The 12,239-nt window shown below is 43.0% G+C and overlaps 1 protein-coding gene across 6 annotated transcripts in view; it reads right to left on the reverse strand.

The window, feature by feature from the left end:
* Window positions 1–12,239, reverse strand: part of itpr1b (inositol 1,4,5-trisphosphate receptor, type 1b) — a 439,399-nt gene that overhangs the window by 12,545 nt on the left and 414,615 nt on the right. For all 6 annotated transcript variants that reach the window (XM_067998943.1, XM_067998947.1, XM_067998944.1 and 3 more), the window contains one exon: window positions 5,362–5,523. In XM_067998943.1, the coding sequence (XP_067855044.1) occupies window positions 5,362–5,523 (162 nt within the window). The remainder of the gene's footprint in view (window positions 1–5,361; window positions 5,524–12,239) is intronic.

A 12,239-nucleotide genomic window follows, 5' to 3' on the forward strand; every position in this document is an offset into this window, starting at 1 on the left:
TAGAGGAAAGTATTTGCTATGTGTCTACACATCGCATATTTGACAATTACCCACATCGCATATTTGACAATTACCCAATATGTCGACTTGTTTGCTAACTTATCTGGCCAGTTAATTTGGGTCAGATCCCTCTTTATCTCACTGAACTTAACCTTTTTTCCAGTCCGGCACCTTTATCTTTGACTCATCCTTTTCTATTCTTGGATTGCACCTGGTCACTATTTCCCAATTGCTCTTCTTCGCTCATCAGTTACTTGTCCCACTTCATTTCCTAGAATGAATTATCTCCTTGTTGGACTAGAAACATACTGATCTAGGAGGCAGTCCTGAATGAATTCTAAAAAGCATTCCTCACTTTGACCAAATGAGTTACCTTTATTCCAGTATATCTTGGGATAGTTAATCTCACCCAATATTATTTTCCTGTTGTAATTGTATAGCTCTCTGAACTGACTGCTGATCTTGACCTTTATCCCATCTCCTCTGTTTGGCCTATAATGCATGCCAAGAATTGTACTATTTCCCTTCCTATTTCTTAACTCTATTCAAATGGATTCTGTCTTAATGCAAACTCCAGGACATTCTTATATTCTAATACAGTGATAGGATCTTCATTAACATAGTCACCCTTTCCTTTTTTCCCCTCCCTATATTTCCTGATATCCGAGAATATTAATTTCACAATTCTGTCCGAACCTAAGCTATGCCGTTGTTATTGCTACTATATTATGATCCCTCCATCATTATTAATGCTTCTAACTCTCTAAATTTGTTTTGTCTGCTTTGGCTTTCAAACACATACCATTCAACCCTGGCTCCAATTTTTTGGACCATTGATCCTTATTCATTTTCCTGGTTTTGCATTTCATTTTTTTGAAATCCCTTGCTCCTTTTACAACAATTTTTTTTTTATATCTTTCACTATCTCACAGTCTTTTCCTTTTCTCATCTGATCATATTTTCTCATTATTTAATTCAACTAAGCCTTCTGCTTCTATTCCAACAGCTTTTATTAATCCTGCTCTCCCCCTCTAGTCTCCTAGACTTTCCTCACCCTGCTGCCATATTAGTTTAAATCCATCCTCACACCCTTTCCGAAAGGACATTGGTACTGTTTCGGTTCAGATGAAGGCAGTCCCTTTAGTAAAGCCTACTCTAGTTCCAGAAATCGCCCCAATGCCCTAAGAACATGAACCCTTCCCTCATTCATAAACCCTGCAGTCACGTGCTGCTCTTTCTTTCCTTAACCTGTCTAGCCAGTGACATAGAAAGCAATCTGGAGATTACCAACCTTGCAGTCTTATTTTTCAGTCCGGTGCCTAACTCGTTAAGCATCCGTTGCAAGGCCTTAAATGTACTTCTTTCTACGTTATTGGTTTCAACATCGGCCATGAATTGCAGATGCTCTCCCTTCCTTTCCATATATTTATCTACCCACTTTGTGATTTCCCTCACCTTGGCAGCAGGGAGACAACATATCATTCGGGACTTCAGGTCAAATTTTTAAAAAATAGCCGTCTATAACCCTGGCTATAAAATCTCTATGGAAGTGGAGAACTGCACGATTTGATAACAAGATCAGCTTTGAGTGTCAATAGACCAAGACAGCACGTCTTTCCTCGAATATTATAGATCTAAATAATAATGTTTGGAGAAAGCACCAGCGCTCTCTAAGCAGCTGCCTTGCAGATAGAATATAAAGCTGCTCTTGACAGTGACCCATTGGATGGCCATTGTTCAAATCAAGTGAAAAGTCCCTGATGGGTCAGCACATAACAGAAACTGAACAGAAAACACCAGTAACTTTCTCATGTACAGCAACAGTGAGATACTGTTGCTGGTGAGAGGACAAAGACTATGGAGTTTGGGGAGGAGTGGCATTGGATAGGTCTTTTGAAGTCAAATGGAGAGAACTTTAATAACAGGACACCATTTAGTGATATTCACTATTGCATGAGACACACCAAATGGAGCATCTCTGTCTTAACAGGCTGTCAGCAATCAAATGACAATGTTTTTAAAAAAAAAGTAACTATAGTTTTCAAGTTTCATCCCACATTTCAATAATACTACACTGTACTTTCACTGCAACATCAGTGGGTTTACGAGGCAGAAGCAGGATGCAAAGTTTCAAAGGGTTAACACGACACACAGTACACAGCGGGTAAAATTACTTTTAGGGAAGTATGTCTGGGTGGAAAATAAAGGGAACTGATCTGCAGGTCTGTCCCAGTTAATGTATCATGTGAAGTACAACATGTCTTGGTTTCGTCTGGATTATGTGGCAGGTGAAAGAAAGCATAAAGCCGTTTTTAGCCTCGTAACTTTGAAGATACTTCCTTTTTCCTCAAGTGGATTTTGGTTTTTATGTATTAAAAAGGGGAAAACTGAAAGCAGTTTTCTGAACAGAAGGTTACCTCAACAGAAATCACTTAAATGAAAGTGATCGCCACATCAGGAACCACAGGTGCAACAGTGCTAAGCTGAATGATTAGCAACGCTAACATGAAGTGAATCTCAAGTGTTGTACGCATTTGATGGGTCAATTTCTGTCAGCCAAGTTTCTGCCCTCCTTGGCCTAGCATTTACTGGGGAAAACAATTCAGCCCTTCTTAGTTTAGTTTGACTCAGTGGTAACATTCTCGCTCTGAGTCGGAAGATCATTGGTTCAAGCCCCACCACAGGATTTGAGCACATAATTTAGGCTGAGACTTTAGGGCAGTACTGAGGGAGTGCTGCACTGTCAGAGGTGCCGCCTTTCAAATGGGATGTTAAACCGAGGCCCCACCTTCCTGTAGAGGTGGACGGAAAAGACCCCATGGCGCTAATCGAAGAACAGCAGAAGAATTCTCCCCGGTGTCCTGGCCAATGTTTATCTCTGAATCAACAGTCATTCATCACATCTGCGTAAATTGACTGCTGTGATTGGCTACGTAACAACAGTAACACTTCAAAAGTAAATCATTGGCTGTGAAGTGCTTTGGATTGTCCCAAGGATGTGAAAGGCGTTATATAAATACAAAGTCCTTCCTTTTCTTATTGTCACATTTGCAACATTTTAAAAGCTGGACAGCTGTAAAATCTCTATAGCTCAAGTTGGAAAATTTATGTACATAATTTTAGATAAAGCCTTATTTGCTGGTTGTGGTTTTAAATAAGGTAAGCAGGTGTTTGCAGTTCACACTGTGTCTCAGTGGTATGCGCATCATTGGTTCCCAGGTTAATTCAGAAGTAACAATGTCTTTAAATTTATCCCTTTTCCCTTTCAATATTTCCATGCCACACTAATCCCCAACTGAAAACACAGAAGATAATCTACACCCACTGGCCTATGTTACATGGAGACATTCCACAAGGATGCATGTAATAGTAGGCTAAGATGACTCAACCTCCTGTGGCCGTCGCTGACGAGGACAGCATTTATTGCCCATTGCTAATTGCCCTCGAGAAGGTGGTGGTGAGCCGCCTTCTTGAACCGCTGCTGTCTGTGTGGTGTAGGTTCTCCCACAGTATTGTTAGGAAGGGAGTTCCAGGATTTTGAACCAGCGACGATGAAGGAATGGCGATATATTTCCAAGTCGGGATGGTGTGTGACTTGGAGGGGAACGTGCAGGTGGTGTTGTTCCCATGTGCCTGTTGCCCTTGTCCTTCTAGGTGGTAGAGGTCGCGGGTTTGGGAGGTGCTGTCGAAGAAGCCTTGGCGAGTTGCTGCAGTGCATCCTGTGGATGGTACACACTGCAGCCACTGTGCGCCGGTGGTGAAGGGAGTGGTGGATAGGATGCCAATCAAGCGGGCTGCTTTGTCCTGGATGGTGTCAAGCTTCTTGAGTGTTGTTGGAGCTGCACTCATCCAGGCAAGTGGAGAGTATTCCATCACACTCCTGACTTGTGCCTTGTAGATGGTGGAAAGGCTTTGGGGAGTCAGGAGGTGAGTTATTCGCTGCAGAATACCCAGCCTCTGACCTGCTCTTGTAGCCACAGTATTTATATTGCTGGTCCAGTTAATTTTCTGGTCAATGGTGACCCCCAGGATGTTGATGGTGGGGGATTCTGCAATGGTAATGCCATTGAATATCAAGGGGAGGTGGTTAGACTCTCTCTTGTTGGAGATGGTCATTGCCACTTATCAGCCCAAGCCTGGATGTTGTCCAGGTCTTGCTGCATCTGGGTACGGACTACTTCATTATCTGAGGGGTTGCAAATGGAACTGAACACTGTGCAATCATCAGTGAACATCCCCATTTCTGACCTTATGATGGAGTGAAGGTCTGAAGCAGCTGAAGATGTTTGGGCCTAGGACAATGCCCTGAGGAACTCCAGCAGCAATGTCCTGGGGCTGAGATGATTGGCCTCCAACAACCAGTACCATCTTCCTTTGTGCTAGGTATGACTCCAGAGACTTCAGCTTGTCCCTCTTTGTCTTGTAGGGGAAAAAGAGAGAAGTTTCATATTCACTCAATACTTCTCCTACAGCATCAGGAAGTTACAGGTAGGAAACTGCAGGCGAAAAGCCATGGCAGACCATGGGTACAACACATTGGCACGTCCAAATACTGACATACCCAAATACTGTGCGAACAGCTGCTGCACCATTGAAAATCCAGTTTAGAATCCAAGTTTCAGTCTTCAGTTAGGAAGTAGTAATTAGAAGGTAAAGGATTTAAAGAAGGGCATTTTAGGAAGGATGTCAAGGAGATTTAGTAGAATGGTACCTGGGACGAGAGACTTCAGTTATGTGGAGAGATTGGAGAACTTGGGATCGTTTTCCTTAGAGCAGGGAAGATTACGGGGAGATTTAGCAGAAGTATTCAAAATTATGAAGGGTTTTGATAGATTAAATAGGGAGAAACTGTTTCCACTGGCAGGAAGGTCGGTAACCAGAGGACACAGGTTTAAGGTAATTGGCAAAAGAACCAGAGGGGAGATGAGGAGAATTTGTTTTATGCAGTGAGTTGTAATGATCTAGAATGCACTGCCTGAAAGGGTGGTGGAAGCAGGTTCAATGGTAACTTTCAAAAGGGAATTGGATATATACTTGAAGAGGAAAAATCTGTAGTACTATGGGGAAAGAGCAGGGCAGTGGGACTAATTGGATAGCTCTTTCAAAGAGCTGGCACAATGGGCCAAATGATTCACTGTCTAAGAGAAGTGGCAAGTGTGATTACAAGCAAACAGGCACCAATACTTGTTCTAATGAGCAAACCATTCACAGGTTCTTTCCAGGCATGATTTTCCCCACAAAGTCTCAGCAGCAGAGGAGAATGCCAGCTTCACCCCAGCATCACATATTTCACAATTTTGGTTAATAAGTATGTTACTTACTGCCTGGAGTTTTCAGTTAGGCAGTCACTCTATTGCTCACCTGTTCCTTTAGCTCTGCCAGTTGGCCAGATAAGTTAGTAACCAGCTTCATTGTAGACTCCAGCTTCTCCTGTAGGTTTCTCAATTCATTTTGCTCTCCTTCAGCATCACTGCTAACCAGCGACATGGCACGCATACGTGGAAACCAGTCCAGGTTCCGCTCCTGAAATGGAAGAAAAGATTAAAAAGCTCATTAATCACAGTACAATGGCTTTCAGACTAATGGATTCATTGGGGAAGAACAAGACACTACAGCAAGGCCGTTCACATTCACAGCATGTGGACCCTGCAAAATAGTGCAACACATTAGAAAGGATTTTTTTCCACTCAACAGCACCTCCCAAACCCATGACCTCCACCACAAGGGTAGCAGGTGCATGGGAACACCATCACCTCCAAGTTGCTCTCCAAGTCATACACCATCCTGACTTGGACATATATCGACGTTCCTTTATCGTCGTTGGGTCAAAATCCTAGAACTCCCTACTTAATAGCATTGTTGCAGTACCTTCACCACATGGACTGTAGGGTTCAAGGTGACTCACCACCACCTTCTCAAGGGCCACTAGGGATGGGCAATAAATGCCAGCTTTGCCAGCTACGCCTACATTCCAAGAATGCATTTAAAAAAAAAAAATTATATTCCTCTTTTCAACTGAAATATTCCTGCTGGTCTTTATGCAAAATGACATAAAAAACATAGATTACTTAATTAGGGATCTGAATGGAAAAAGAGGTACTACAACATGTACAGTCGCTAACCACCCTGGATATCCGCAAATGCCTCACTTTTTCCAAAATACTACCTAGAAAAGTCAGCAACTTGGAACATGCTCAGTGATACCAGCTAAACCTCCTCCAGTATCAGCCTCTCTGCCAAAAAACATAGGACACATTTTGGAACACATAGAGATTTAAATTCTGCTGAGAATGGTTTTATCCGAAATATTTAACTTTTTAAACTCTCGAGGCAGAGTGCAGTGAAAACAGCATTATTTTAAACTGTGCAGGAATATGGCAATGCGGGCTTGAGCAGGTAATGCACATTTATAACTCAAAGAAAACAAAAATTATTTCAAGATTCACTTACATCGACTAGTTCCTACAGTTTGCAAATCCATACATGAAGAGAGAGAGAGGAAGAGCAAGGAAGAAAGGGAGAGCGAGCGAGTGAACGAGAAGAGAGAGAGAGAGAAAGAAATAGAAAGAATGGATGAATGAATTTGGATCAAGCCATTGTCATTTATATACAGTTCATAGCAGGTTACAGCCAGACAGGTCACCCTAGATTTACTGATAGGCACTAAAATAATGCAATTGGAAAAGCAAGCTCCCAAATAATATGCCACACAAGTGCAAAAAGTGCGATTAACATGTATTAGGTAACAATTGGCATCAGATTTGACCACATTCTGATATTTCTATTCTGTTTCCTTGGAAACATATTAGTTGGGAGAGGATTCTTTACATAAATTTGAAAGGTTATGGTGATGGGCAGGATTTGTAATTTTAGTGACCTTAATAGGAAACTAGTAGGACTCGTTCCTGCTAACCCTGAAAGACCTTCATTTCAGTCTTCTCAAACTGTTGACCCCTTCACTGTGGTAAGATTCCATTGTTGCCCTCTAGTTCCATGCCCAAGTGACCACTATTTACCTGAGCCTAGACCGTGGATTCACTCACACTTGTGCACCTGGTCCAGATCTGATCTGGCTCACGGTGTCAGCCATGGCCCAGTGGTAGTGTTCAAACCTCTGAGTCAGAAGGTTGTGGGTTCAAGTCCCACTCTGACTAGATTATGGGCTCAAGTCTCTAGTCACTCCCAGTGCCAATGCTGAGGGAGTGCTGCACTGTCGGAGGTACTGCGTTTCGGATGAGACATTGAACCGAGTCCCTGTCTGCCCTCACAGGTGGATGTAAAAGATCCCACAGCACTATTTCGAAGAAGAGCAGGGGAGTTCTCACGGTGTTCTGGCCAATATTTATCCGTCAAAAAATAGATTATCTGGTCATTATCACATTGCTGTTTGTGGGACTTTGCTGTGCGCAAATTGGCTGCTACATTTCCTACATTACAACAGTGACTACACTTCAAAAGTTCATTGGCTGTTAAGCACTTTGGGACACCCCGAGGTCGTGAAACGCACTATATAAATGCAAGTTATTTCTTCTTATTCTTATTAAGCGAGCACAAGCAACAATCTGGGAGTGCAGACTGGAATTTAGAAGCAGATTCCAAATGGCATTTAAGATTATAGGGTAGATTTTCCTCTCTGTTGTGCTTGGGAAAGGATCAGGTCCCTTGCCTGCACATTTCCATGGGTTCCTACAATGGGTGAGGCTGGGCCTATGCCTGGAGTAGGTACAGGCCCAGTGTTGAAACTGGGATGAGGCCGGGTGGGCGGCGTGTTCCTGGCTAAATTTCCTCTGGATGCAGCTGTCTGGCACCCGAAAGGGGAACACATGATAAAGCTGACACCGGGGCTTGCATTGGGACACTCTACAGGCTGGAGAATACATGGGGGTCCTAGGAGCACTCTAAAGATACAAGAAAACAGCCGGTATTTTTTTTTACCCCCTCCCTTCCCTGAACAATCTTTGGCCCCAGATGCTGGCAGTTAGGAGTGCACCTGCAGGCCTCTTTCTGCCTGCACCCCCAATCCCACAGCAAGGCAATTAGCCAGTATCAGGAAATTCTGGTGGACTCATCCACTCATAGGCACAGCAGTCTCCAATGCTGCACTTGTCTGAGGCCTATTCGGGGAGTTCCCAGAGATCAATCAGCTCAATTGCATCTGCCTTCAAATTTCAAGGAGAACTTGCAATAGACTTTGTGAGAGAGATCAAAATTAATTTAAATGTATTTGGACTGGTGAAAAGATTGGCCCCTTACGTGTCAGGGTTGACTCACACTGCCCAATATCTTGCTATGATAGTGTAACTTAGGGGATGCAACGATGACATATAAACAGGATATCATGTCTTCCGTACATAATCTCATGTGCTCGCCTCACACTTTTCAAAGGCAGACTGAGAAAATACTTGGTAAGACAAGGCCAGAGGTGAATTGTAAAGCTGCTTTACTTCAGACAAGTAACTATTGCTCCTTGCGTTCACGATCAGATTCAATTAATTCAATGAACAGAACGTGTCTTTGCGGAACAATACAAAATAACAAACACGCTATGCTTCCCCACATCGGTGTGTTGTCTTGCTTGACTTAAACAAGTAAATTTTAAACTACACTTCCACCTTCTTGCAGCCTTTGCTGGACTTGAATGCCCTTACAGCTTCCTGTTTTTAAAAAGGTGTCAGACTGTGTGCCTTTCCTTGAAAAACAGCTAATGCAAATCAACTGTGTGCTTGACTCTGGAGCACAGCTTATATTCTGACAATTAAACTCCAGTGTGCAAGTACAGCTGCTGTGAACATCATGGGGGTGAAATCCATCTTGGGCAGAAGCGCAAAACAGACGATAACATCCCGGTTTGCACTCCATGATCATCTTTTCCATTGACTTAAATGGACAAGAAAATCGTGCGGAGTATAAAATCCGCTCCCAATGCACTATCGTCCAAGACGGATTCCATCCCCTGTGTATTCTTTCATAAAAATCCCTGAGTCAAAACTTTTGTGAAAATGTTGCAAACCACAACAAATGCAGTCACGACTGAAATATCCAGAATGTGTCTGGATAGCAATACCCCACTCACACCCATCCCTCCCATACCAAAATGCACACATCAAGAGTGCAAGATCACAAGCTGAAACAAGCCACAGCACAGAGGCATTTGAAATCAGATGCTTGGCAAAGGATTTTAATCATATGAAACCTATTAACATTGAAAATATACAAACTAAAATCAAAGCTGACATCCCGTCTAAAAATCACACACATTCGCACACACACACACTTAGCTGCTGCTAGCATTAGCATACAAACAAATGCTTTAACAAACCATCCAAGCACAGAGCCACCAGCGACCTCTCCTACATACAACGCCCCATTATCCAGAAACATTTCATGTGGTGCTTGAAAAAAAAAATTGCAAGCTACGCAACTAGTTTCTGGTACAAAACAATCAATTGTTCAGTGGCATTGTTAAACAATGTGAGGGCAGAAGGACCAAGAAATAAGTTCATACCACATAATTTGACTCAAAACCACAGAATAACAATAGTTATGATCGGACTCACTTAATTCAATCAATAGAACTTGTCTTCACATAATAATATAAAATAATAAACACGCTAGGCTCCCCCACATCATAATTGTGGAATAGTCTCAGCACCTAAATGCTGTTAGTCTCCAGTTATACTACCACTACTGTCCGGAGCAGTTACCCCTCCATGTTAACTGACTATGTATTTTAATCCCTGTTAATGAACAATGTATTGAAATAAAGATTTCAGATGTTGAATATTCAATCCAGCATTGATAAAAGAGTATGCAAGCGCATAGTGCAATCTTCACAATGCTGCAGAGACAGGCAACCATAGCAAGAAGCAGCGAGTCATATTGACAACAATCATGATTTTCAACCTTCCATCAAAAATGAGAAAAGCCCTCCCTGTGATTAAGGCAGTGAGCAGCTAAACCGTACAAACAGGCTCCAATTTTGGTGAAAAAGTTGAAAAAAAATGAACAGAGTTTAGTTTACAATTCAGAGACACATATTTGATTAAGCTTAGAGACAATACATCTTATAGTTTGCTTTGGAGAATCTACAAGGCAGGGAAAAGTTCTACTAAAGGGCTCCTTAACCACCTAGTAGTCAGCATTCATTCCACATTCACGTGGTTGAGTGTCATTTACTTATGATTTAGTTATTTACAGATTAGCTAGTTTGTGTTGTGAATGGAGATATTGACCAAATCGAATTGACAGCCATTATATATGGCAGGGGCGGGCAGCACAGTGGAGCACTAACACGAGGGAGCAGGAGAATGCATGCCTCGCTCTTTCTGGGGAGGCAGAGTTTGCAGCATCTCCATGTAGGAGTTGGTGGGGGAGGGGGGGTGGGAAGAGGAAAAAGAAAACTCGGACAGTGGGGGTGCATCTTCTGGAATCATATCATAGAATCATAGAAACTTACGGCACAGAAGGAGGCCATTCGACCCATCGTGTCTGTGCCGGCCGAAAAAGAGCTATCCAGCCTAATTCCACTTTCCAGCTTTTGGTCCGTAGCCATGTAGGTTACGGCACCTCAAGTACACATCCAAGTACCTTTCAAATGCGATGAGGATTTCTGCCTCTACCACCCTTTCAGACAGTGAGTTCCAGACCCCCACCACCCTCTGGCTGAAAAAAATTCTCCTCAACTCCCCTCTAATCCTTCTACCAATCACTTTAAATCTATGCTCCCTGGTTATTGACACCTCTGCTAAGGGAAATAGATCCTTCCTATCCACTCTATCTCGGCCCCCCATAATTTTATACACCTCAACTAAATCTCCCCTCAGCCTCTTCTGTTCCCATGAAAACAACCCCAGCCTATCCAATCTTTTCTCACAGCTAAAATTCTTCAATCCTGGTAACATCCTCGTAAATCTCCTCTGTACCCTTTCTAGAGCAATCACATCTATCCTGTAATGTGGTGACCAGAACTGTACGCAGTACTCAAGCTGTGGCCTAACTAGTGTTTTATACAGTTCTAGCATAACCTCCCTGCTCTTATATTCCTTGCCTTGGCTAATGAAGGAATGTATCCCGTATGCCTTTTTAACCACCTTATCTACCTGTCCTGCCACCTTCAGGGATCTGTGGACATGCACTCCAAGGTCTCTCTGTTCCTCCATACTTCTCAGTATCCTCCCATTTATTGTGTATTCCCTTGCCTTGTTTTTCCTCTGCAAATGCATTACCTCACACTCCTCCGGATTGAATTTCATTTGCCACTTTTCTGCCCACCTGACCAGTCCGTTGATACGTTCCTGCAGTCTACAGCCTTCTTCCTCACTATCAACCACACCGCCAATTTTTGTATCATCTGCAAACTTCTTAATCATGCCCCCTTTATTTAAATCTAAATCATTAATATATACCACAAAAAGCAAGGGACCTAGTACTGAGCCCTGCGGAACCCCACTGGAAACAGCCTTCCAGTCACAAAAATACCTGTCGACTATTACCCTTTGCTTCCTGCCACTGAGCTAATTTTGGATCCAACTTGCCACTTTCCCTTGGATCGCATGGACTTTTACTTTTCAGACCAGTCAGCCATCTGGGACCTTGTCAAAAGCCTTGCTAAAATCCATGTAGACTACAGCAAACTCGCTACCCTCATTGACCCTCCTTGTTATCTCCTCAAAAAATTAAATCAAGTTAGTCAGACACGACCTTCCCTTAACAAATCCATGCTGACTGTCCTTGATTAATCCGTTCCTTTCTAAATGACGATTATGGAAGTGGTGGGGGAGGGTGGGGTCTGGACTTGCGAGGGGCAGGAAACATCAGGGAGAAAAACGGAGGGCACATGCCTTACACTGGAGGATAAATACCCCCGGGGAGCAATAAAAATTAGCACATCGGTAGTTTAAAAAAAGCCACTTAAGTCATGTGACCAGACTATCTCAAAACCGGTAATTCAGCTCATGTGCAAACTCATTTTCAAACATAAAATGCTCAGGACAGGCACACGAGGATGCAGACACCCTTTTGAACTCCCACATACCAATGTTATTGTGTACTGTCTGATTAATCCCGCCTACTCTCTAAGCCTGCAAGCCTAGGCACAGTGATTAAGGGCCAGTAGACAAGCCTCCCCTTTCCCGGCAGCAGATGACTTTGCTAAAAGACCAGAGAGAAGCCGCAAGAGGAAGTTGGCTCACCACAATTCTAGGCTTGGGTGAGTTTCTGCGTGGTAGAAAAAAAAAAGT

This window comes from Heptranchias perlo, chromosome 17 (genome assembly GCF_035084215.1).
Source record: "Heptranchias perlo isolate sHepPer1 chromosome 17, sHepPer1.hap1, whole genome shotgun sequence".
In the NCBI taxonomy this organism is placed as follows: domain Eukaryota; kingdom Metazoa; phylum Chordata; class Chondrichthyes; order Hexanchiformes; family Hexanchidae; genus Heptranchias; species Heptranchias perlo.